The sequence below is a fragment of the Hermetia illucens genome, chromosome 3 (assembly GCF_905115235.1).
Source record: "Hermetia illucens chromosome 3, iHerIll2.2.curated.20191125, whole genome shotgun sequence".
NCBI lineage: Eukaryota > Metazoa > Arthropoda > Insecta > Diptera > Stratiomyidae > Hermetia > Hermetia illucens.
This window is the reverse complement of record NC_051851.1, coordinates 17,627,206-17,653,479: the sequence shown is the minus strand read 5'-3', so window position 1 is coordinate 17,653,479 and position 26,274 is coordinate 17,627,206. Positions and strand designations below refer to the sequence as shown.

At 45.9% G+C, this 26,274-nt stretch overlaps 1 protein-coding gene across 1 annotated transcript in view; it reads right to left on the bottom strand.

Annotated features, from left to right (window-relative positions):
• Nucleotides 1-26,274, bottom strand: part of LOC119653064 (protein O-mannosyl-transferase 2) — a 108,573-nt gene that overhangs the window by 27,616 nt on the left and 54,683 nt on the right. Inside the window, exons 11-12 of the mRNA XM_038057542.1 lie at nt 19,038-19,197; nt 17,814-17,954 (exon numbers count right to left, since the gene is read on the bottom strand). Coding sequence (XP_037913470.1) covers nt 17,814-17,954; nt 19,038-19,197 — 301 coding nt within the window. The remainder of the gene's footprint in view (nt 1-17,813; nt 17,955-19,037; nt 19,198-26,274) is intronic.

The window sequence follows — 26,274 nt, the reverse complement described above, 5'->3', positions numbered from 1 at the left end:
ATGATTTTATAGCATAAACAGTGTCACTTCCATATATGTTATGTCATGTTCTCGCAGTCCTTTGAAACTACAGCGACCGCCAGCTTATCAACGAAACCAATCAGCGTTCCTGCTTTTGGTAAACGAAAGCGGGGTCCTCCATCATAGATCGTACATCAAGGGGTCTCAATACGGAACTTCAAGGAGCACCTGCTCTTTGGACGTTTCATTCATCTGGTACCAAAATTGCCTCTCCGAAAGCTAACTTTTGATTGGCCTAGCTAAGCACTTTTTGTACAATAGCCATAGCCAACCGAGCCGGATCCACGACCATTGCTATTATATCAACGGCAGGATTTGGTTTGCCTAAGCCCATAATGTGACGTTGATAGACTTCTTGGTAACTCGATAAATGGATGACACTGTATATCACCTTCCTCTATTGGTACTGAGGTCATCACCGATCTGTCAGACGAATCTTTTCGTGAGGCACTTCATCAACATTTTAGAAACTTAGTGAATTACCGGGATATACTTGAACTGATGTAATGCAACACTCAAAGTTCTGCGTGGATTTGAACACCGACTATAAGCCAATACGTTCACTAGTTGTTAGGTTAAAAAATTCCTTAACAAAAGATAAATTAGTATAGTTGCCTGAGCTGAAACCCGACCTTCAGGAGCAACTTTTCTACTTCTCGGCGAGTACGGTTCGCGAGCTGCGTAAGTTAGTAGAGCAGAACGAAAATATTGAAAACATCGATAAAGGATTTGATCTATCATGGATCTTCCCTCTCGATCCCCACACTAAGGGCTCGAATTGACACATTCCCGAATTTGCAGCATCAATATTCGCGACGGAACTTCCAGGGACAATTTCGAAAACCTTTTTAACTTTTTTGAATACTTTGCCTTCTAAGTGAACTTCGATCAACCAGAATGGTCCTTTTATCAGCACCCAAGTCATCTAGGTTATCACAATCCTTGCAGGACGTTCTTATTAAAGTTCGATGCACATGTTCCATCCAAAAACAGCTTTAAGCATCTTTCTTTCGTAGAATCATGCCTGTCTCTAAAATCAGACACAGACTCATTGAGCATTTAGTAGTTGCTCAGTTGCTCAGCGAACCACATTTGGAAAGTATTCCTAGCCTTGTACTAATAAGTTACTGATACCCCCAAATCCAGATGGCGCTATGCCGAACAGGGAACTGTGATGGAGAGAAATCCAATCACTTTGTTTTTCTATTTCTTGTGTATGTTGCCTTGCACTCTTTTCCTCCTATACTGACATGGCGTGGTAATGTTTGTGCCTCGCTGGGTGAATTATTTCCGAGATTCGAGCCTTGGGAGTCTTCTAACGGTCGCGCTGAAGGAGGGGAGGGGGAAGAAATTAATTGCCTGATTGCCTGACGTGTTGTAAGATCGAGGAAAGCATGGCAAGGGTCAGGTCTCGGAGGTCGCCTGACTGGGAGAGGATGACTGGCGAGTTGCACAAAACCATCTGACAAGCCATCCCATAGTTTCAATCTTGCACTGGAAAAAACCGAAGTAGTCAGCCTAACTAAAACAGAGAATCCCAACCCTGCGTCCCATATAGTTCAGCGAATCGATAATCGAGTCAAAACCAATGGTAAAGTACCTCGGCTGACTCTTAACTCAAAGATGAACTTTTTTGAGCAGATAAAAGCAAACAACGCTTCAGCTGGAGTTTCGGTGTTAAATAGGCTGATGGCAAATATTGGGGTCCTACGTCTAGCAGGCGACGTCTCCTGATAAGTTCAACGCAGTCTGTCCTGCTCTACGGCACAGAAGTATGGGCTGACGCTCTTGGCAAGAAGGTCTATCGTAAGCGTCTCGCGCAAGTACAGAGACAAGAGGCTTTGCAAGTGGCGTCTGCGTACCGCACTGTCTCTGAACCAGCCGTGATGATGATGGCGAGAGTGATCCTTGTTCTAAGGAGCGTCAAGTCATATACAAACGCTAGGGAGTAAAGCTAAGGGAGGTGGTTCCTCGTGAAGAACAGCAACGCACGCTAGACGAATGACAACTCTCTTGGCAAAATAAACCTAGAAGCAGATGAAGTGCGCGGAAGCATGGTGAGACTGATTATTTCCTTACCCAGTTCTTAGGTGGGCATGAAAGTTTTCAGTTTTACCTGCACAAGATTGGAAAGGCACGATCTCCGGACTGTGTGTTTTGCAATGGAGTTGCTGACGACGCCCATCACACCTTTTTTTTCTTCTGGAAGGTCGGATGGGATTCGTCAGCAGCTCTATTTGGACACACGGGATCTCTCTACAGACAACATTGTTGAGGAGATGCTGAGAAATGCTGACAGGTGGAGCCGAGTTGCCCATAACGTCCGGATCCTTCTCGTCGCTAAGAAGATTGAGCTCCACGGGTAGAAGAGCCCGATGGTAGAGCGTTCCTTGAACTGACAGTTCCCTTCTTCCTCTCCCTTCTCGTTGGTGAAAGGAATGCGCTGGTTTGAAGGCCCAGCAAGGCGGGAGAGTTCGGGGACTAGCCCAAAGTAATGTGATAAACGGTTCCAGGCTAGCTCTTTGACGATGGGGAGGTGTTTAGTTGGTAATTCGACGACGTACCGTTGCATTCACCTACCCTACCCCCAAAAAAAAATCACCTAGTGAAGCTAGGGATATCTACGGACACTGCCTGCAGTTTCTGTGCGAAGTGTGATGAAACCTCTGTGCACGTTCTGGGGCAGTGTCTGGTACTCCTGCAAAGTAGGTCGAGGCCGCTGGGACAACACCCAATACCAGATGCAAAGTTGAAAGATTTAGAAGTAAAGAATATATTGAAATTCCGAGGCTTGCTTTAGATACTATAATGAATAGGTAGGTTAATATAACCAGCAAAAGGGACACAATAGTTCCTTAAGGACGCAGTACGACTTCCCCTAACAGAATAATAATTATATTTATTTCACCTCGTCTTGGTTCGCAATAATATAAGTTTTCCCCGCGTCTGCTTACTTCCCCAATTTTTAGGTACAATCTCATATATTCAGATTATTAAAATGCTCGAGGGATCTCTAGTCTTTACTACTATGTCACGCCAACTGAATGTGGATGAATGAAGCTGTACCCAGGATTCTCTCGAATACTCGGTTAGTTATCAATTTACGAAATCCTTGTTTTTTTCAATATTTCTTTATTTACTTCCAATATCCCTCCATTCGGGCTTGAACCGCCAAAGTTCATGCAGATTAAGCGATTTTTTGGCCATCTCCCTTCTTATGATCTTCTAGAGACTAATTTAGTCCACAATCGTATAATCAAAATAGCGTGGTGGCCTAAGGGGTGACACCGGGGTCTTGTATATCTGAACTGAATTTGAACCACTATCTGACATAGCTTGAAGTACATTTACACCCCGCCAGGCGTATTACCAATGAGGAGACAGGTATTGCGGAGCCTGACAGGCAATTCTGAGGGATGTCACTCAGACGCTCCAAGGAAACACAATACCACATGTATCAGTTTACTCACAGTAAGTTTCCCGTAATATTTCCATCAATCCATGTCGAATTCATCGCTCCTCAAACATATTCACCACCAAGCCTGCTATTCAGTGATAATTGCTAAGGGGCTCCCGTCAATTTCTGTTCCCGAATGACAGGGACTATTGCAAGCCCGCAAGTCGGCCTTGAGTGTCCGAACCTTATTGGGGGCAATTGAATACATTTACAACAGGACCCTAGGATAGTTGCCTTCTACTTAGGATGTCCTTAAGTGATTTATGTAAATCTGTTTGCTCTCGATACTCCTCAACTTATGAATTTCCACTGTAGGAGAAAGGCAAACAACATGTTCATGAAACTTTCATTAACGGTAACAAACAAATGCTAATTTGAGGAAGAATATTAGGAACACGTTCAATATTAATGCAGATCCAGTGTACGGAGCTTTTTGATTAAATTCAATTTATAATATCATCGCAATACCAAAGGTTAACCGAGCGTTCTGGAAAACATGTAGAACGCTTCCGAAGTCGATTGAGACGCATCGCCCTTCACGTACCGTTCTGGTCCTCGATACCTTCACCGAACAAACCCCGAAGCGTCTCCCCAACTTCTGAATATAATCTGAATGTTTTGCATGAGAAATATGCATTTTCAACATTACATAAATAATTTATGCGAAGCCAATCAACGCTTTGACTACGGCAAATATCGGTATGCCTGTTATTATCCTGGTAGACGTGCTCCTGCCACCGGCAATATATACAATTTGCAAGGGCAGGAGTGAGTACTTGTTATTAGTAGTACTTAGTATGCTTGGCTCGTACAACCAACTAGCCCCGGGGCTGATCCTGAGAGCAATCGGTTTTAACAATTTCAGCCAATCTGCATATAATCACTGTCGCCCGGCTCACAACCCTTTCTGGTGCCCTTCCGTTCAGCAAACTTGGGGAATCATAACCCTATGCAATCCTGTCATGTGGAAATTATAGAAATCTGTTCATTGGCTTTCTATGTGGCAGTGATTCAATAAAAAATAATTTGAATTTAATATCAAGGATTTTTCCTTTCTGTAATTGAGTTCAAAATGTTGGAAGACGAAGCGTTATTGAATGAAAATTCGTTTATCCAAATGAATTTATAGGAACTGCTCGTTGGAAATGGCATCTAATAAGTTTATCCTTTTTCGATTTTGGGAAAAGTCTTGCAGGAATTCCTCCGTCTAAATCAGAAATTCTCAGCAACATAAAACTCAACTTCGTCTTAAGATTCCGTTTTTAAGGTTCTGTGTAAAACAAAACCTTATTAAAATCGTTTTACTGTCTGTCTGTCCGTGTGTCTGCCTGTCTGTCCTTTTTTTAAAAAAGAAGAGGTGGAAATCTTCAAAAGACTCTGGCCTGGATATGCCAGAGTGTGGGATTTTTACCCTCTAAAACTACCCCCGACTCCTCCCTACTCCGTGGAACCACCCTTAGGTATTACGTCACGGGGCGGAGGTAGCTTACTTTAGCTAGGTCTCCTTCCGTCTACCCGCCGGGTTCGTAACCGCGCCTTCCTCACTTCATCTGCTTCTCGCAGTTTATCCTGGATTACTGCAATCATCGAATTGATCGCATCCCAAACCTCCTGGCAACCTACCATTCTCCGAACAAAACTTTTCGGTGATAGCACTTCCCCAGAGTTTCCTCTAAGTTCCGCTTTCTTCCACAAACTTAGAACATTGGAACAATACGTGCGCTGGGTCCTCTGGAACCTCGCCGCAGTTTGGACAATTGGGTGAAGTATCCAATTTAAACCTGTACAGGTATTGACGGTATCCTCCATGGCCGGTGAGATTATAATTGATCTCCCTATGCTTTCTCTTCAACGACTCCTCGATGGAAGGGATCAACCTGTAAGTCCAACGACCCTTTTCTAACCGATCACATCGCTGTTGCCATCTGCTTATAGATCTCTCCTTTTCGGCTACGATAAGGGAGAGATGGATCTGGTGTTATCAATGTTCATCACTTTGGTTGCCAAGATGCCGATCGGCATCATTCCCGAGATGAACATTGCATCATCTGAGACGGTCCTGAAGATAGAACACACCCCTAAGGCTGTTCTTCTGTAGACCGTACTCAGTTTATGTGCAATGCCTAAAACATGCAGCGCTTTTCCCCAAACTGGGACAGCATACAACAAGATAGAACTCACCACCCTGGCTATGAGGAGCCTGCAAGTATACCCCGGTTCTCCTTCGTTCGGCATCATCCTTGCCAGAGCCATACTCGTAGCAGATGCTTTTTCGCAAGTATGCTCTATGTACTGCTTAAAACTGAGTTTTCCATCTATCATCACTTCCAACTGTTTGATGTCCGGCTTGGAAATGATAATACGATTCCCGATTCTAATGCAGGCGCTTAGTGATGAGGACCGTTTCCGTCTTTTCCTCCACGAGTCCCAGTCCAGCACTCTCTAACCAAGCCCTAATAACACTGATTGCTTCACTTGACTACAACTCAGCATCCACGAGATGCTTTGCGATCACAGCCAGTGCTATATCGTTGGCATAACCCACCACTTTGACCTCTTCCGGAACCGGAAGGTTAAAAAAATCATTATACATGATGTTCCACAGTAGTGGGCTCAGTACAGAGCCCTGCGGGACACCTGCGGACCTCACCTCCTTGGGTTCATTATCGGTATTATACCAGAGTGTTCTCTCATGCAAGTAGCTATCGACAATAGCGGCGAGGTAGGTGGGAACACGAATCGTCGCCAGAGACTTTCGTATAAGGTTCCAATTGACCGAGTTGAATGCATTCCTCACATCCAGGGTCACCACCACACAATATTTGCTGGTACAACCCCTTCCGGGAATTGCATTTTCGGCCAAGTCAGTAACCATTTTGATGGCATCAATGGTTGATCTCGCTTTACGGAACCCATACTGCCTATTTGAAAGGCCCCCTTGGCTCTAGACGACTGGGAGTAATCTATTATAAATTACCCGCTCCAACATTTTCCTCATAGTGTCTGGAAGATATATTAGTCTATAGGAGGACGGTTCCCTTGGAGGTTTGCCAGCCTTAGGCAACAGCACCAGTTTCTGCCGCTTCCATGGTGCAGGAAAGATACCCTCGGACATGCACGTTTTGAACAGCTACGCGAACATATCCAGTCTACATTTCAGGGCAAGTTTGAAGGCCTTATTCGGTATGCCGTCTAACCGGGGCTTTGCTGTTGCCTATTCAACTGTCGATCACCAGCAGCCCGTCCATGGTGACTGGTGGAATCGACGTCACATTCAGAGGACGCTGAAAGGTCAGTACCCCCCTCTTATTAGTGAATATAACCCCTGGATTATTTTCAACAAAAGCATAGGGCACTTGATCTGCGGAGATGATCGGCTTCGGATCGTCCTGTCACGATGTTGCGTTCGAGAGAAGAATCCTTCGAAGAATTTTTGGCCCCTTACATGAGTATGGACGATTCCGTAGCTTACATAACGACGAAATCTATGAGCGATACCATTACCGTCAGGTTGTGGATAAAATCCGGTCAATAGGTTACGATGATCCAGCCCGGAAAGTCTATAAGGACTATATCTATGGTAGAAAAACAAGACGAGGCAGACCCTGCCTAAGATGGAGCAATGGCTTAGGTCACGATGCCAGACAGCTTTTAGGGATATCGAATTGATGGACCTCGGCGCAAAACCAGGATATGTGGAGTTCCTTATTAAGGCAGGCCTACATCGGATACCGGTTATTACGCCGTTGATGTTGATGATGATGTCACGATGTTATAGGCGCTACCCCACGGATTTAAGCCCGCTTCCGAACAGAGCTCCTTAAAACATTCCCTCTTACTCCGCTGGATGGAGAGCTTGAGGTTCTTGCGGGCTTCTCTATAGGCATGCTCCTTTTGCCCTTGAACGATCCTACTTTTGCCCTATAAACCGTTCGTCTGGCTCTGTGACAAATCAATTGAAGGCTGGCAAGGTCACTACTCCACCAATAATTGTGTCTTCTAGTGGGGAATGAGCATCTCCTAGGCATCGAAGCGTCACATGCTTAAGAAATGCTTTGTGTGACATGGAAAGCTCTATTCGTAGATGGACCTGCTTTGCTAGGCAGGTTTAAGCACACTTCCATGAATGTTTGCTCTTTCATGGCTTTTGCAGACCATCCTGGTGTTCTCTTAGATTTTGGCTTCCGGGTTGCGGGTCTCCTGCTTTGTGGCTCCGTCCTTAGTTCAAAAGTGATTGCCTGGTTGTCGCTGTACATGAAGTCCTCGCTAACTTGTCAGGGCATGTCACATGCTAGCGCAGGGCTGAAAAAAATCAGATCTACAATTGAACCAGATCCCCTTTTCCGATAAGTGTTTCCATCACCTTCGTTGGCCAAAACTACATCCGACTGGGCAAATACTTCTAATAAGCACCGCCCCTTGCGTTAGTCTCACTCGATAGCCCACGCATTAAAGTCACCAGCTATCACGTTTGGACCTCATCCCTTGCGCCTTGAACAAGATCATCGTACAGGTCTTCAAACTAAGGTAGTGTGAGGCTCGGTGGGGCGTAGTAGCTTTATACGAATATACCGCTTATTTTTGCCCACACAAATCCACTAACCGCCTGATCCATGCTTTCTTGTATGGCTTGGCAAACCCACGCCCATCCTACCGCTTCACCAGTCGAACCTGTAACCCATACACCACCGTCAAGGTTTCTGTACGGTTCACTAATGATAGCAATCTCCATCGCGGATTCGTTAGTGGTCTGGGCAAGCACGACCCTGCAGTGGTTGAGGTTTATTTGTATTAACCTCATTTTTACACTGAAATTTACACCTTCCTAAATTCCGGTCATTTACCACTTCCGGCACCATGCCGGTTATCCCGTCCCTCCTTTCGTTCGCACAAAATGCATTTGGGGTCATTATTGCACTCCTTGGCAATATGTCCTTTCTCCCCACACCTTCGACATCGATCTGACTGATCGATGCCGCTGGCGCATGCCTTCGCGAAATGTCCAAACATTAGACATTTGAAGAACCTCTTTCAATAGAGGTCTGTTCCCTTAGTCGGCAAACCGAACCTTCCCCAAGGCCAACAACTTCTGCGCTGACTCCACTGACATTGTGGCCGTTTGAGTACCGCCAAAAGCTTTTCTTAGCCTCACGATAGGGCCTTCGCTGAATTCCTCCAACTTGAATTGTTGCGTCAAGGCAGTGCAGATCTCTTCTCTGGATGTTACCTCGTCCAGATCCTTGCTCTGTATATAGATCTCATGTTTTTGGGAACGGACAGCGACATTTCCCCAAGTGAGTTTATATTATAACTTGGTTACGAAAGACGTCAGTTTCCCCCACGCTGAGTTTTTCAGCTCAAACATGAGATCCCTTTTCTGGATCCTCAGGATTTTGATGAAATTTCCTCCTAGGTCTTTTAGGTCGGGTTCAGATTTAACCTTTTTCAGTATTTCCGCATGCGTTAGATTTCCTTTCCTGGAGATTACAATTGCCTCTGGGCGAATTCGCACCTTCGGTTTCTTGTTCCTTTTTTGTTCACGACCTTAGGCCAACTGCCGTTCTTATTTCCTTTCGGTTTCATTTCGTTAGCTGACATTCCTACTTTGGGGACTTTAGGCCCTTCTTAGCTTTTAGCTGCATTTGTCGGACTGGTCACGACCCCTTTTTTCCTTTTTGGTCCCTGTTGATTCCCCAAAGCTTCCCCCTCTTTGTCTCGCACTCTCTTACTTGATCGAAGGTCAGTGACCTTGTGCTTTGGTGTCACTTAGGTAGCCTGTGACTGTTGGGGCTGGGATGTTTGGCTTTTCCTTAGGCTTTCTTCCTTCTATCCTCCTATCCTGCGACCTATTTTAAGGCATCCTGATGGCTCTCACCATGTTCTTAATGGATTGGTGCAGATTGTGCTTGTCCTTGATGAATTCGGACAGCACAACTATTTTAGTCCCAAGCTGCATAAAAGATAGTTCTCCTAGGTCAAGGCTCTGTTCTCGATGAGTCTTCGCCAGATTACTCCTTTTACAGACTCCTTCACCTTTTTCAATTGCTAAGCTCAAATGAGCTTTCTCTTTTGCCAGCTTTGGTATTGGAAGAGATCGTAAGATTGCTGAGCTTCTCATGAATGGATCTATTTGCTGCTGCTGGAGTTCCTCCTGATCCGATCCGATGGGTGCCGAAATTGCCTTTACTGGCCAGCTATCTCCTTTTAGCTCATCATCCTTTGCCTTCTGCAGTTGGTATTCTTAGCAGAGTTGTGCTTCGATTGAACAGCTCCTTCTCGAAATATAAAACACTTGTACGATTAGAAACCACGGTGGCCAAGTTGTCCACCACCGAGGTACTACGGTCGGGGGATATCGACGGCCGGGAGCCCGCTTGCTCACTCGCAAAAGCCGCCGGTACTGAGGTTCCTAGCCCCTGCTTCCCCTAGCCATTTTGGCCCATGCACCAGAGATGAGCAAACACTAGTCCCCAGTCAGAAAAGTACATGAACACACATTTACAATCAATATCTGTCTGTCCGGCAGGTGCTCAGAGGTGAGGAAGACGGGGTGGCACCCCTGTCGGCTGAACCAAAACCAAATGGCCGAGGAGAACCTCCATAGTGGTGGCACCGGGAGACGCTGCATCACTTTGGTTTGACGGCCGCGATGCAGTAGGCGAATGCTCCAAAGGCCTAATTAGGACGATCAGACCCGAGTCTGCACGGGGACTCATCTGAAGTGGCAAATTGGTGACGAAACCTTACCAGGGGTATACTGGTACCATGGGAACCGGGAAAGCCCCTGGACTGTCATACTTCGAGTGAACTTCCGTTGTATGTGAGTACAGCTCGATTATTTGCGATTGACCCCCCTAGTGGGAGTTTCACGGTGGCTGTGGTTGTGCTCAAGCGAGAAGAGACCTTCGGGCCTCGGCGTGGTGTTGCGTTTCAACACGGGTACCGTACTTCATAGTTCGATAGAGATTTAGGTAATTCTTGCATCCACCAGTATGAATGCTAAGCCATGCGCTTGGTATAGACTGGTACCGTTGTTGCTTGTCTCAGCAGGGCTCTGATTGTGATCACAAAAGCAATCCGTGTCTGAAGGGGACCGTAGGATTAAGTCTCCACGACAGGTACCTACGTTAAACACCATGGGCTTCACTGTCTGTCCTTCACACGCATTTTTCCCGAAGACGATTATAGCGATTGACACAAAATTTTGGTGGAAATGTGGGAACTGTGAACGCTCATGCATAGAATGAGTTACATCCTTTTGCGTCGAATTTAAGGCAAATGCACACTCAAATACCTTTATATGAGAAATACACAAAACCTTTCATACCTGAAGCATCCAGCTTCCGGTTTCCCGACTTGTTAAAACTTCCAGACCTACACAACCCCTTCATCTTCCCTGAATATGGTTGCCATGAGTATTCCAATTTAAATTGCTGTTGATTCGTCCGACAAACTATAATTTTCGTTTTTCAATTATAAACGTTGGAATTGGTTTTCCGCGGGCATCAACAATGATTGACTTCCAATTGAAAATTGCATTTTCGAAATAATGATGGAAATCTGCGGCATGCCAACATCGTGATTTTTCTCTCTTTTCGAAAATGGGAAAACACGATTCCGGTGAACCATGTAAGCCGCAAACAGTTCTTGATGAGGAATAGCCATTGTCATTCAACGGGGATGGCTAGAGTTATTCCAGGAAATGCAAATTAGAAATTAAGGGAGAGCTAATAAGTTGATGGTGATTCGATGAGTTCATTGAATCAAGCAATTGTGGCCGAGCTGCAACATTGTTGGTTTGCTCTTTGTTGGAATGGTTCACCACCATAAAACAAATATTAATCAGGATAATGGAAATATTCCAGGAATTCAAACAGAGATACCAATGGTTAAGGGTTGCAGCCAATATGAGTACTCTCTGAAGCAAATAATGTAACCAAGACCAAATTAGGCGGAACACATCGAGGCTGAAGGGCAGCAAATGTCTCGGGGCAGGTATAAATTCAACCCCATGTGTGCATACCATATGCTCGGTAAATATTGAGATATGGCAAGCAAATCATGCTGGAGCAAATCCTTTTCCCACTTCCACCTACGGTAGAGCGAGTAAAATCCCAGCAGCAATCGAATGTGGGTCATTCCAAGCGTTGATGTGGTAATAGATCGTTGCTAGCCCATTAAACCACTTTCTGGCTGTTGGCAAAAATATGAATATTTACTACCTCTCTCTCTCCTCCAGGTCATGCATTGGCAGAAGGTATACATACATATTGGACTGGACTGCCTGGTATTGAATTTATAAAGTCGGAGCTCAAAAATTAGCTCAGAAACTGACTAACTCAATCTGGAAGCAAAAGAATAGGAATGCATCAACCAATGCTGAAGGCATAGTTCACGGTGCTACTGAAAGAAATTATGGATTCAATATTCTTCTCCATGCACTAACTTGGAGTTCATTGAAACCGCACACTATACACACGAAAGTAGTAGCCCTAAGAGACGACTAAAAGGGATCGAAATTTGCGGGCTAGCAACCTGCCAATTTCGAGACTTTACTACTACCGGAACATCAACAACGTCTCGGGTAAGGACTGACAATACCCAAAAGACCCTTAGCTATCGAAACGGACTATGACTGGTTCCTGGAATATGCGCTCCTCGAGAACGGTAGTGAAGGTTCCCAGGATGCTGATGATATACGCTGGAAATCCGGGGCCTAAGCGAAGTAAAAAAGTGGGACTCCGAAGAGAACTCCTTTTCCCTTTGCGGCAATACTCATCCCCTGGAAAGCCAAGTGGTAACAATTACACGTAGTTTAAGAGAGTCCTTCCTACAGGCGACATTGTGATCTGAATGCCAACCTGGGCTCTGATAACACCTTGCTCAGACATATGACGGGGAAGCATAGTCTTGACGACCGTGACGATAATAGTGGCAGGTTTATGGGTTTGTGTAGCTCTCCCCGCCTCGTCATCGGTGCCACATTGTTTGTGCACATAGCCTTCCATACCAGCCCTCATGAGTCTTCAGCGACCTTTAAGGGATCGCTTAAGATACGGGGAGTGAAATCCACGAAGTGCCCGAGTAAATAGTTCTGACCACCGAGCCAGCAGTATACTTGAGAAAACCTCTCAGTGAAGCGTCGGGACACGCTGTCCCCATAACCGTCGACAACTTTCTGTCCCCGTCGATGGGATAATGTTAGCCTAGCACTGCCAAGGTGGTAGTTGAGACGTGTATCAGGAGCCAGCCCCTTCGGGATCCTGGTCGGGTAGTGTGCGCTGAACTGATGTTAGTAGACCGCATTGCCCCGAGCGGGCAGTGATCCGTCCGTGAGTTCCGGGATCAGCAAAGTGTAAGACAGGGAACTGGAGCAGGGGCTGTTTCCCTTAAGATACACTCGTTACGGCCCACTCCCTTGCACTCGTTACGCTCATGAAATTTTCAAGGAGAATAAACCTAAACCTAAAAAGTCGACGAAATAGCAGGGAAGAAGGAAGAACTGACTGCGTTTTGGCACAGCACAAACATGCATCAACTGAAATGCCCGATGTGACAACGGGACACCCAAATAAAGAGGAAGCCTTACCAAATGGCCCGACGAACAGTGTGACGACGGCAATTCCAATACTCTGTTGTGTTTCTGTTCCGGAAAAAAACCAGTCAGAATCGTTAGTCCTGAGCAGGTGAATTCAGAGACAAACCGAGTAGTAGCAGTCGACTGTCGTAGCGGGATTCGAAGGGGAAAGGCTCATCAGGAAATGCGTGGCAACGGTTAACTTATACAGTCGCCAACGTTCCTCCTATCATCAAAAGCTTCAAAAACGGGCTGATGGAACTGGAAGGACTACTAGAACGCATCTTCTTCTACAGGCGAGTATGAAGACCAGCCGAAGACGCTTGGAAAGCAAAAACAGCCGCACTTTCCTCTGAGAACACTACTAGCGCCAAACGGATCGCAGATAGCCCACTGCGAAACAAACTGGGGAAAAAGCGGAAAGAGGACAACTTACCCGAAGGAGACTTTATCAAAGTAGTTTCCAGGGCCCAAAAAAAAGAAGACGAAGAAGAATAAAAGGCAAACAACTGGCTATGCCGCCAGAGACTCATCTTTCCAAAGACAAGGAGGCTACAAACCAAAAGCCCGTAGTAGAAAAAACGAGGAAACGAAGTCGACTCTGCTCATTAAGCCGACGAAAGACAAGTTCTTAGTGAAATCCGCCCCAGAATCAAGCCTGAAGACAACGGAGCAGAGGTGTCTTCCAGAAGAAAAACGAAGGGTGGCGGAGTCTTCGCCAAACAAGGTCCGAAGACCACTAGCAAGAGTACGTTCTGCGAAGTGGTCAAGGGGTTATTGGGGGAGAGGGCTCTTGTTTTTAGTGTAGAGCCTATGTGCTCTCTAGAAAGCCGAGATCCTGACTGCTTCACAAAAAAGTTCGAAGTGGAGAAAGCCCGAAGTCGTGAATGTCCAGAGGCAACCAATACCCGGATATGCACCACCTCTGTAAATGCGTGCTGAGCAATATGCGAGGAAACTTCTTAGCAACGAGAAAATCAACATTGGATGTGTAGTATACAGGATACGAATGCAAATAATCACCATCAAGTGCTGCAGGTGTCTGAACTATGGTGTCCAATCCTTAGGGCGGAACTGGAAAGGGGTAGGGCACGAATGGTATGATCCGCATTCTACAAATTAACATGCCCCGAAGTGGAACCGCTCACCAGCTACTCGCGCAGTTCACTGCGAAGGAAATGGATCTAGTGCTAATCAGCGAGTAATACCGTTGTTGGCCCCCTTGACGATTACCTACCTTGTCTCGGTGAGGTAGCTCAGTAAGGAGGATCCTCCCGAAAACCACAGGTGACAACCAAAGGCTCAATGGTCAGAGGGGTTAAGATGTGGCCGTGTGGCCCTCCGGGCAAACCCAGTACCCTGCGGCAATCCCAGCATTCGGCCTTAAGCCGGCTCAAGGCCGAGGCTCCAACTGCAGCCCCGTCTGCTCCTGCTTTCATTTGCTCGAAAAAGCTCATTTTCGAGACGAGCATTAAACCAAGGAAATTAAACACTGTTTTTGACTCTATAGTCAACTCGCCGATCCATATGTGACGTGATTTCCATCCTCTTTTGACCCTCTAGCGTCTCATAGAGCAGGAAGCGGTCCTTCAAATAATCCCTCAGCATCCGCAAGCTTGGCACGTGCAATGAGTTTTCTAATGCGCCTAGCATATCTGTCTATCTTAGGGAATTGAAGGCATTTCTGACATCAAGCGTTATGAGGAGCACTATCCGTCGAGATTGCGGCTGTGCGCCTCGGCTCGATGAACCGCATCTACGACCTCCATAATAGCATCCACTGTGGATCTCCCTGTTCTGAACCCGAACTGCCCCTTTGGCGGGGATCGCTTCAATGAGTCTACTCCTGATAAGTTTCTCGAGCACTTTCCCGGCTGTCAAGCATACACAGCGGTCGGTATACAGACGGGAGCTCCGAGTCTCCTTTGCCCTTGCTGATCAGCGCGAGTGTGGTTACTTTCCAGCTACAAGGAAAAATGCTCTTCTTCAAGCAACCGTTGAACGCCTCAAGCAGCAAGCAAGCGTTGGCGGAACACCAGTTTATAAAATTCTACCGAGATGCCATCAAGACCTGACGCCTTTTTGTTTTCATGATGAGAACCGCTTCTTCAAGCTCTCTCATTGTGAAAAGAGGGCAATCCTGGACACTTTCCGCGCTATTGACATCAACCCGTGTAGGATGTCTGGGGAACAATACCCACACAATGCGGTCCATCTGGTCAGTACTTAGTATGCAGGAACTTCGCAGAGCCCGGATTTTCCGGGTGAAAAGCTTATAGCCAAGTTCCCACGGGTCCTCATTCAACTTGTTGACAGGGCTCCGCCAACCGCGAGCTTTGCTGCGGAGTCTCCTTTTTGGTGATCTAAACTTTGCCTTTATGGCGCTTGCCTCCTCGTTGGCGTGCAAACGTTGTGCTAAACGGCGGAGCTTATGACACTCGCTCCGTAGGTCGGCAATTTCTCCCGTCCACCAGTACATAGAAAGCTTGTCGCGCTTGGGGACCCCCCGGGGCATGGAAACCTAACACGTCGTCGTTATCAGGTTCATCACTGAATTTACCACGGTGTCAGCTGCGACACTACCACCCCCCGGAGCGCCCTATAGCGCAGCTCTGCTTGCTCCAAGAGCTTCGACGAACTTCCCGATGTTCACTCTCGCGACATTTCACACGCAGTGGGAGTGTCGTGTAGATGCTCGCCGGCAAGTAGCGTCAACCACTTCGAATGCGACGTACTGTTGATAACTTGCCGAGAAGTCTTCTAGGACTCACCACCCATCCAACAATGATGCCAGAGATTCCGACGCAAAAGTGATGTCAGGAATGCTTCCTTCACAGCCTGGGCGCCGAAATGTTGGCATAGATCCGGTGTTTAAAACTACGAGCCAGGTTCTCGCCACCATTTCCAGAATCCGTTTCCCTCTGGAGTCTCACTGAGGCATGCCCCATTCAAGGGCCCTGGCATTAAAATCACTGCCTACCTGCGATTCGTCCCTCCGCGCTCGAAACGGCGTCCTCCAGAGGATCAAGCCGGCGCCGAGATTCCGATATCGTCTCGTTCGGCGTCAGGTATACGCTAAAAAAAGTTATCCCTAAACACCGAATCCAGACAAACCCGTCCCCTCGGCCCTCCGCAAGAATACGAAGTCGAACGTTGTCCCGAACCCAGATGGCAGCAGTGCCCGATAAGTCAAGATGCCATGAGGCCGGGCCCTTGTTTCAGTATTGCTCGCTAATTAGCACTAGATCAGCATTTACTTCCGCAGCGAACTGTACTAGTAACTGGTGAGCGGTTGCACTCCGGTGTACGTTGATTTGAAAAATGCGAATCATGTCAGTCACACCCTAGCCCTTTCCAATTCCGCCCTGAAGATTGGACACCATCCCAAACCCGCAGTGTGTACGACGCTCTCACCAGGTGCGCCACGATCCCTGCAGAGAACGCAATTCACGCTTCCATTCCAGGTCTTCGCTTGATGACCCAATTGGCCGCATCTCCGGCATGCTGTCCTTTTGTCCGGTCCCCAGCAAGCTGCTAACGTCTGTCCATAGTCAAAACACCTGTAGCACGTGGTGAGGACTATCGGCATTCGCACCCTGCATAGTACCCATCCAATTTTGATTCTCCCATCGCTAAGTAGTTTCCTCGCATATTGCTCGGGGACTTCCACTACGCATGTTTTTGGCCTCGAGCATTTACAGAGGTGATACCTATCCGGACATTGGTTACCTCTGGACATTCACGCTATATCGCCTCCTCCAGTTCGACCTTTTTTGTGAGGAAGTCAAGATCCAGGATTTCTAGAGAGCACATGGGCTATAGCCTGGAAATAAGAGCCTTCTCCACCAATAGACCCTTGACCGCTTCGCAGAACGTACTCTTGCTAGTCGTCTTTGGGCCTAGTTCGACGAGACCTCCGCCACTCCTCGTCCTCCATTTGGAAGATACCTCTGCTCCTCTGTCTTTAGGTTTCATCCTGTAGTGGATTTCATTAAGGACTTCCACAAATGTCTTGCCTTTCGTCAGGTTAATGAACAGAGCCGACGGTCTAGTCCTTCTTCGTTTCCTCGTTTCTTCTGCTCCTGGCTTCTGGATGGCAGCCTCCTTGTTTTTGGACAGACGTGTCTTTGGCGGCGTAGTCAGTTGTTTTCTTTTTTCCTTCTTCGCCTTCATTTTTTTGGGCCCCGGAAACTACTTCGATAAAGTGTCCTTCAGGCACGTCGTCCTCTTTCCGCTTTTTTTCCCAGTTCGCTTTGCAGTGGGCTGTCTGCGGTCCGTTTGACGCAAGCACAGTGTTCTCATCGGGGAGTGCGGCTGTTTCTACTCTCCAACCGTCTTCCGTTGCTCTTCACGTTCGCCTATAGAAGGTTCGGTCCAATAGTTCCTCTAGTTCTATCAGCCCGCTTTTGAGGAGGAGGAGGAGGTTTGTGTCCGAATCCATCTGCTCAGGACTAGCGATTCTGACTGAGCTTTCTTTCGGAACAGGGGCGCTGCAAGGTAGACAGCTTTTAGGGATATTGAATTGGTGGATCTCGGCGCAAAACCAGAGTGCCTGGAGTTCCTTATTACAGCAGGCCTAGACCGGATACCGGTTGTTGCGCCGTTGATGATGATGGTTTTTGATGATGACCTTAATCAAAATTTCACGAAAACTACACTTTTACCGAAGGAGATTCTTTCAGAATAACCACACACTCAACGTCAATAAGGATTACTCCGCAATTACACAAATTGAATTCAATGCATTCTTTGACATACCTGTTAGCATGGAGTTGAATATGAGTGCTGGAAAATAATGATGAAAATACAGGACTCGTCCCATTGCCCAAAATGGCAAATAATGCAGAATCCAACCGGCAAACAGCCACACGGCAGCCTGGAGAGATTGCCTGAGTTTTGCTGAAAATCATCAATGAAAACGCATAAATAAAATGAACATGATTCGACGAAGAGCTATATAAATAGGATAACAACGTAATTATGTTAATGCAATAATTGGTTTAACGTATTTTCGATATGCACGCGAAATCATACTCGATGAGAATTCCATTGACCTAAATCATGTGATGCAATTTATTGAAAATTGAAATGATAAATCGTTTATGAGCCAGGAAGAGGTATTTTATGGAGATGGCCCCGCTTTAATTGGCTCAGCCAGTTCAGTTGGTCCTGATTGAGTAAGGGCATTATCAGAGAAATGTAGACTGTACCTCCTGTATCATGTTCCGAACTCTCAAAACGGAGATAGCTTCCTCCTGAAAAATTTATCTTTATTACAATAGATGCTATCTACCCCCAAACCATACAAATTGAGTGCTATCACAAGAACAATTGTACCAAATTTCAATACTGTAATTTAACAACAATACATTTCTTGAATTTTCAGCCTTCTCTCGACCCACTTTACCGCGCTCGATGCCCTATTTTCCCAGGCTTCCATCTGATGGCACGCAAATCCAATAATAATAACATTTGTTCAACGGCTTTCACCCAGCTCCTTCACGTCGAGAAACAATTGTAAAAGGCTTCTTTTCAGGAATGTCTTTTAACACATTTTCATTAAGAAAAAAACTTCCCCCTCATCTGGTTTCTTCGCTCACAAAACAATCCACCACCGATTCACCCTTGAGAAATAGAACTCCCCTTGCTTTAAAAGTGACAACAGCCGTTCATCAGCATTTTCTTACATACCCCCACCCCGCCTCCTCAGGCCCATGCATGTTTCTATTTTCCAGCATTCCCAAAGAAATTACTTCTTGATGATGATAATGATGCCCCCATCCTCTCCTTCTTCCTAACACACTTAAGAAAACAGCAGCAATGCCTCGGGTTCCCAAGGCTGTACTGGGCTCCCAAACCACCCTAACAGGAAGTCATTGATGGTAGCATCCACCGAGCCGGTATACACCCATGTATGTATCCTATGCATGCAAGGAGCCTAAATAGGAACAGGATAATGAAATGTCTTCATATAAAAATTACCGTTCTTTATGCTCTCCGTACTTGGACCACGACGTTGCTCCTTAATAGCTGTAATAAACAAGACGATTAGGAATAACAGCAGAAAGATGAGATTGCTCCACCAGATTATTGGATTGCCCAGCAAGTAGATACGGTATGCGCTGCCTGAGAAAAATTGTCCCTGAAAGAAGAGATATATGACCGACATAAATACCAGAGATGAGTAAAGTGACAACAGAATTTGGGGGTCTTTAAAAAATTGAATGAGTTTGAGTTTATGAATATTAGTAAATAATAAAAGGACTTGACAAAGGGATGTCATGCTCACAAAAAAGGGACATATTCAAGTCTTTTATGTTTTAAATAAATAATTGGCTCCCTTTGCCGTTTTGACAAATTTGATCACTGGTCTAATTTGAGCCCTACATGTCAGAAAGATTAAGAGAAAGGTGGCGAACATTGGTTTGCCAAAACAAAATATGGATTTAAGCCCATACTATCTAACTGCCTATGCCCTTCGCTCTTGATTCAAATCCTGCCAGGAATTCTCAAAAAACAACTCTTCTGATCAAAATATTCCTAATACATCAGGATCCTTGTCAGAATGCAGATCCTAAGAGGCAGCTGTTTTAGGTAGAACCCATTCATTGCCACTTCTACCGTCTAACTACTCGTAACTCACCCAAGGCATTGACCCTATTTCTTCTATGACGTTCTGGTCAAATGGCCTTACCTCATTCACATTGTGCTAAAGTGTCCTCTCGAGAGGTGACTTTCGAAGAGCTTAGTTTAATAACTAGGGAACTCACTTTAGCCATTGAGCTTCTTATCCGCTCCCAGCTAGAACGTATTTTGGACGTCCAACGTCATTACGGCACAGTATATATTAGACGACATCGCGTCTCCAGCCAGCTAAAAACAACGTCTACGGCGTCGATCGTTGAATGAGTTTGTCGAAATCCAAATGGTCACTCTGATAGTCCATCCTTATATTCAATGATAGGGAGAAGTCTATTGTAGATGGCCCTTTCGAGCATCTTTCTCACCATGTCAATAAGGCAAATCGGGGCAGTATGCTGATGGATGTCCTAGTTGCTTATTCGGTTCGGGAGCAAAATTAGTTTTTGCCTCTTCCACCAAGCGGACAAAAATCCTTCTACCATGCATGTTTCAAATACGTTGATAAACCAATCGGGTCTGAGTTCAAGATGCCAATCCGTATAGCCGTATAGTCTAACTCGACGGTTCACATATACTTGATGTTTCTCGTCGAAGTCTGGTCTTCCTCTAAATTGTTGATTTATCCTTGTAGCTTGAAAACATGTAGCCCGCAACTCCGTGATCTCCTCATTCCACTAATGGTTTGATCACCTTTTTGCGGCGACTCACCGCCTCAGCGTCACATCATTTGCCCTACCTTTTCTGAAGCCGCACCACCGGAATTATGGCCTCCCAATAGCATCCCTATGAATGCAAACCTTTTCACGGACCAGCCCCGGTTTCCAACTCCGTGGGAACACACATCGCCGCATGACCCATATTTGATTTGGAGGAGAATTATATGTTGGTCCCTATGAGTATAATGGTCACAGACAAACCATGCCATTCTTCTCCCAACGTGGTACTCACACATGGCAAACCGACTACTGAGCCCGACCCTGTCCTACGAAAGGTTTGCAAGTAACAAGTCTAACTCTGGGAAAGTCTGGAGCAGAGTACGGGCCCAGATGTTTGTAGTTCGACTGCACTAACCCACAGCCCACGCGTCAAAATCATCCACTATGATCTTGGGACTTTGACATCTTGCATCCGAGACCAGCATGCCTAAGATTTCCTCAAATTCTGCTATCGGCGCGTTTGGTAGACCATACCAACTATATATGTAAATGCCAACTATTTTTACCCTGACGAATCAAACTTCTGGTAACTCCATCACTTCTTAATTGGCTTGATTTCCACACGCCTTTATTACCGCCTTGCCAGTTACATCTGCAGCCCAGGCACCACTCTTATTGTTGCGATAAGGCGCGCTAGTTATAGCAGCTTCGATTGCCCTCTCATAGATGATCTGCGAAAGTAGGTCTTGCGCTGCCTCGCAGTGGCTGAGGTTGACTTGTATCTTCTCCCCTACATTTTCTGCATCTTTTTAACTTGTCGTAGTCAAGGGTGCATTTTGCCGCTATATAGCCAAATTCAAGACATCTAAAGCAACGCTTGAAGGACACCTGCTCGCTGAGCTGGCAAAAGATTCAACCTATTTTTACTTTACCAGGCGCTAGCAGTTTGAACGCTGCTTCAGTTGGTAAGCTTATAGTTACCATTTGCGTGCCTCTATATGCCTTCCTCACTCCGATGTAGGAATCCTGCAAACGAAGTGGTCCGTACTGCTATTCTGACGCTTCGCGGGTATCCTTCTTGGTCGTGATTTCATTAATCTCTTTACATTGTATCACAATCTCTTGCTTTCTGGCCTGTACTTGTGCCTCTTCCCCTAAGAACTTCTCCACCACGCGGCAAAAATTTTTAGCCGTTCTAGCCGTTCCTTTTTTCCCAGGTCCATCAGCTCCGGATCCGATTTGACCTTCCTGAGGCTAGCGTAATCAATTCGGGCCGTAAACTTCTTTTACTGGACGCATTTTCTTTCCGCTAACCTTGGTTCCTTTTTGGGAATTTACCTCCCTTATGTCCATTGGAGCCAGCACCGTTGTTTCTGCAATTTGGGTTCAGCTGTCACACGTATTTTTCTCAGAAACGGCTATACCAATTGACACAAAATTTGACGAGAAGGTGGGAACTGTGAACGCCTATACATGCAGCGAGTAACATCTTTCAACGTTGAGATCAAGGGGGAGGGGATCCTCATACATGCAAAAGGGGGTGGACAATTTTTTCTTACCATATGTTATATAGTCATGTCTGGTATAAAATGATAGGTCTTGATCAGTACCTTTGACATTTGTTGGAAAGGCGAGGAGTGCGAGGGGTCAAAAGTGATGATTTTTGTAACGAACCCATTCTCAGAAACTACCGAACCGAAAGGTCTGAAACAAAACCATAAAGCTGCCCCTATACGGTGTCCAGACATCAAAGTACAGGAGGCAATACAGGTCTGTAGGCAGTATGTACAAGAGCGAGTTGCAGGTAGCCTTCCGCGCATTGTTCTGAACCGCAATATAAGCCTTAGAGAAGGAGAGAGAGTTCTAGCTCGGGAGGTAGAAGAGCAGCTGGAAATGTGCAAAGACAATTGTTGAAGCACGATGCGCCTGATATCAATTTCGCTTTTGAGAGACTTTTGGGTGGCAAGAGACTTGTTTCTTTTGGGGTGACTTTGTTATATGTGAGGAGCCTTTCAACGTTTGACTGCTGCTTGAATGGGTGACTTTGCACACCAATAAGGAGAATAGGAAGGAAACCTGGAGCGGTACTTTGCGCGCTAAAATTACACCCAAGGAGGTCCACCACGGGCCTATGACGTTTGGCCGGGGAAGTACTTTAATAGTTTTGATTATTGAAGAGTAGCAATAATGATTTCTCTCCCTCCACTAGTACCTTTTTGCCTTTAAAGAATTCCTCGATAAATGAAAGGGGTATGTCCATGTCTTCTGGACAAAATAGTCTGGGGGAAAGATAGCGGGGACTTTTTTGACTTCTGACCCAACGTATACAAAGTAAAACCCGTTGTTCTATCTGGTTTTTCATTGGCCATCCTTTTTTATTAAGCATAAATTTCATATGGGGACCCACCTTTCCAAGGATTGGTTGCCTGCTTTCCGGCTTGATTCATTGATCAGGGTTGGCTTCCATATCACAGGATCGGCCGAATCAATGGGTTCAAGATTGTTACCCCGGTTTCCCTATGTGCATTTGGAATTTTGAATAATGGTAACCCCAACTAACATATTTTATTAGCAAGGATAATCCGTCCCTTAACCTATGAATTTTTGTTCTTTTTTATTGATTTGTAATTCAACTTCTTTCGACGCTTACATGCAACCTTTCTAGGATACTCATATCATCTGCATGGACCCCACAATCTGTATTAATTTGGACAGCGATATCTCTTGTGGGAATCAAAGGCAGAAAAGGACTTCTGATAGAAAACATATTCCTTTTTGTTCAGCTCACGATGGTTAATATCCACTGAACTAAAGATCGTTTCGCAAACAAGATTGCAACCTCGCGATGACATGAAGAACTTCAAGTAGTTCACCCTTTACATCACTCCCCTCCGAGCGAGCTAATTTGAAAATCGAGTATTGCTGTTGGTGAGGGTTCGGCTACTTTGACGGTCCAATTGTGAACGTAACTCTCTTCAACCGTTTGATGCTGACATTTGCTTCTCGTCCACTCACGTCCACAGAGAAAACTCGGTCTAATAACCATGAAATAATTCTGAATGGTCCCTCATAGAGAGACTCCAGAGGCTTCCACACATGGTCAACCATGACGAACTCATGTCAGCACGTTGCTTGGTCCTTGTGGACGACTATCTTTCCGCTGTTGTGGTGCGCTCTCGCTAAACGTCTCATCTGCTCCCTGTGTTGCTCAAGGAATATTTGCGCTTAGATTCCAAAATTTTGGGCAACTCCTCATCTACTCGCTGGGTTGCACCGATTTCTTCAATGGTGATGGAGACTGACATTTATTTATTTATTTATTTATTTAATGAGGACAATACACAGAAAGCAAATTTCTTATTACATATTGTCCTCAGAGGGAGGAGCAAGTAAATGGCATATTTTGCGCTTAAAGCTAGAGAGGGACATAGAGTCAAAGGAACCAAGCTGTAGGGCATTGTAGGACCGGCAAAACCTCGGGATCGGAGAGTGAAAGTAAATCTCGAGCTCGGCGAAGGGTACATCAAAAATGTCCGCATTACGTGTGTTATGAGACGAGGCGATACGGAGAGTAATATCCGAGTTGGCGGAGCAGTCCATCAGACCATTGCAGAGTTTGAAAAGGGTACACATATCAAGGAAGATACGGCGTTGCTGTAGGGAGGGGAGATTGAGGGTGCGGAGTCGTGACGGATAATCAACCCGTGGAAGGTTCTTTTTGTAAAAGAGGGTCAGGGTGAATTTGCGTTGTACAGCTTCAAGAGCGCGGCCGTCACGGATGCTGTAGGGGGACCAGACTACACAGCAATGGACAAGGGAATTGAAGAGTGTTAAGGAAGACTGGATTGAGGTAAAGTCGGACGAGAAACGTAGGATAAAACCAGACATTTTGGAAGCTCTATTGATGATGTCAACGAAGTGGGAATTGAAACGAAGTTTATCGTCGAATATTACACCCAGGTCTTTGAAGGAGGTCAGTAGTGAAAGGGGTTGACCGCTGAGAGAATAGGAAAAGGATGATGGGGAGGGTTTCAGGGAATAGCGCATCCAGTGGCATTTGTTGACATTCAGTGTTAGCTTGTTGACCGAACACCAACGGGCTAAATTATCAAGGTTGGACTGTAAGAGAGTACAGTCAAATGGAGACGAAACAGAGGCAAACAATTTAAGATCGTCTGCGTAAAGCAAATACGGACAGGTGAGGATAGAGGCGAGGTCATTGATAAAAAACAGGAAGAGTAGGGGGCCAAGTGTAGAGCCTTGGGGAACACCAAAGAAAGGAGAGAAGGAACGAGATGAGTGGCCATGAAAAGAAACTTTGCAGGAACGGTATGAGAGATAGGAGGAAAGCCAGGAGATGACTGAGGGAGGGAAGTCTAGCGAAGAAAGTTTAGAAAGGAGAATTTTATGGTCAACGGTGTCAAAGGCTTTGGAGAAATCAGTATAAACAGCATGTACCTCCTGTCGTGAATTCAAGCGTTTAGCAACAAAGTTGGTAAAGACCAGAAGATTTGAAGCCGTTGATCTATGTTTCACGAAACCATGCTGCTCTTTGACAATGAGGTGACCGAAGTGCGCGGTCAACCAGTCGTTGACGTATCTTTCTAGGATTTTGGAGCAAGAGGAGAGAAGGGAAATGGGGCGATAGTTCACAGCAAGGGAAGGGTCTCCGCTCTTGACGATAGGAATGATAAGGGCCTCTTTCCAGAGACGGGGAAAGTAGCATTCGTCTAGACTTTTGTTGTAGATTATACACAGCGGGAGGGAAATGTGTTTTCTGCAGTTAAAGAGGAAGAGATTAGGAAGCCTATCGGGGCCAGGTCCGACATTGGGGTCAAGGTTACCAATGAGGAACTCAACCAAGGAAGGCGTAAGGAGAGGAATGGCTAGTGATTCGGAGGAGTCTGTGGTTATGAAAGGTGTAGAGGGTGAAGGGCTCGAGGAAGAAAACACTGAAGAGAAGTAGGTGCAGAGAAGGTCGCAGGATTGTTGTGGGGAGTTGGCAGTGGAGTCAGCGAAGCTGATAGAAGAAGGGACAGATTGAGTTGGATTACGAGAGTTGCGAGCGTGAGACCAAAAGGGTTTTAAGTTACCGCGAGCAAGGGCGGATTCGACGCTCAACAGGTACCTTTTACGCGCTTTTCTGACCATTGACTTCACAGTAGATCGTATAGCTTTAAAGTGAGCAAGGTCGGCGTCATTTTTAGAAGCCCGAAACTTCTTCCTCAGTGTATGTTTCAAGCGAATGTTAATATGAAGTTCCGTTGTGAACCAAGTTGGGTAAGAACGTAGGCAGGAAGGGGAAGAAGGACATAACAGGAGAGGAGATCAGAGAGGATATAGTAGAAGGTGTTAAGAGCTTGATCACACGATGAATTACTTAATATATGTACCCAGTTGAAAGACGCTAAAGTTGAGTTCAGACCGTCAAAATTGGCTTTGCGGAAGTTGAACTTAGTGGGTTTTGAACCAGGGAGCTCTGCTTCAAATTCAACCGCGGGATGGTGAGCGTTGGGTTTTACATACGGGGATGTGCCAGGAAATAAAGAGAGGTGGCGCTCGGGGAGGTTGGAAAGGAAGAGATCGAGAGTGCGCCCCAAGGAGTTTTTGGTGGTATTGAAATTCAGGGCAGAGCAAGTATACATAAAGGAAGAAAATGGGAGGGAAGAATGGGAGAGGTTGTTGGAAGGAATTGGAAGACTAGAATGATTAGGCCAGTTGAGCATGGGGAGGTTGAAATCTCCACAAATGAAGAAAGGGAGGGAAGGGAATCTGACGGTAGGGAGTTCAGACAAACTGTCAAACAATTCCTCATACAGGTGAGAAGGGCTAGCACAGGGGACATATACACAAGAAACAATGAACGGGAGGAAGTTGGGCGGGGAGACACGAAGAGCAACACAATCAAAAGGAAAGCCAGA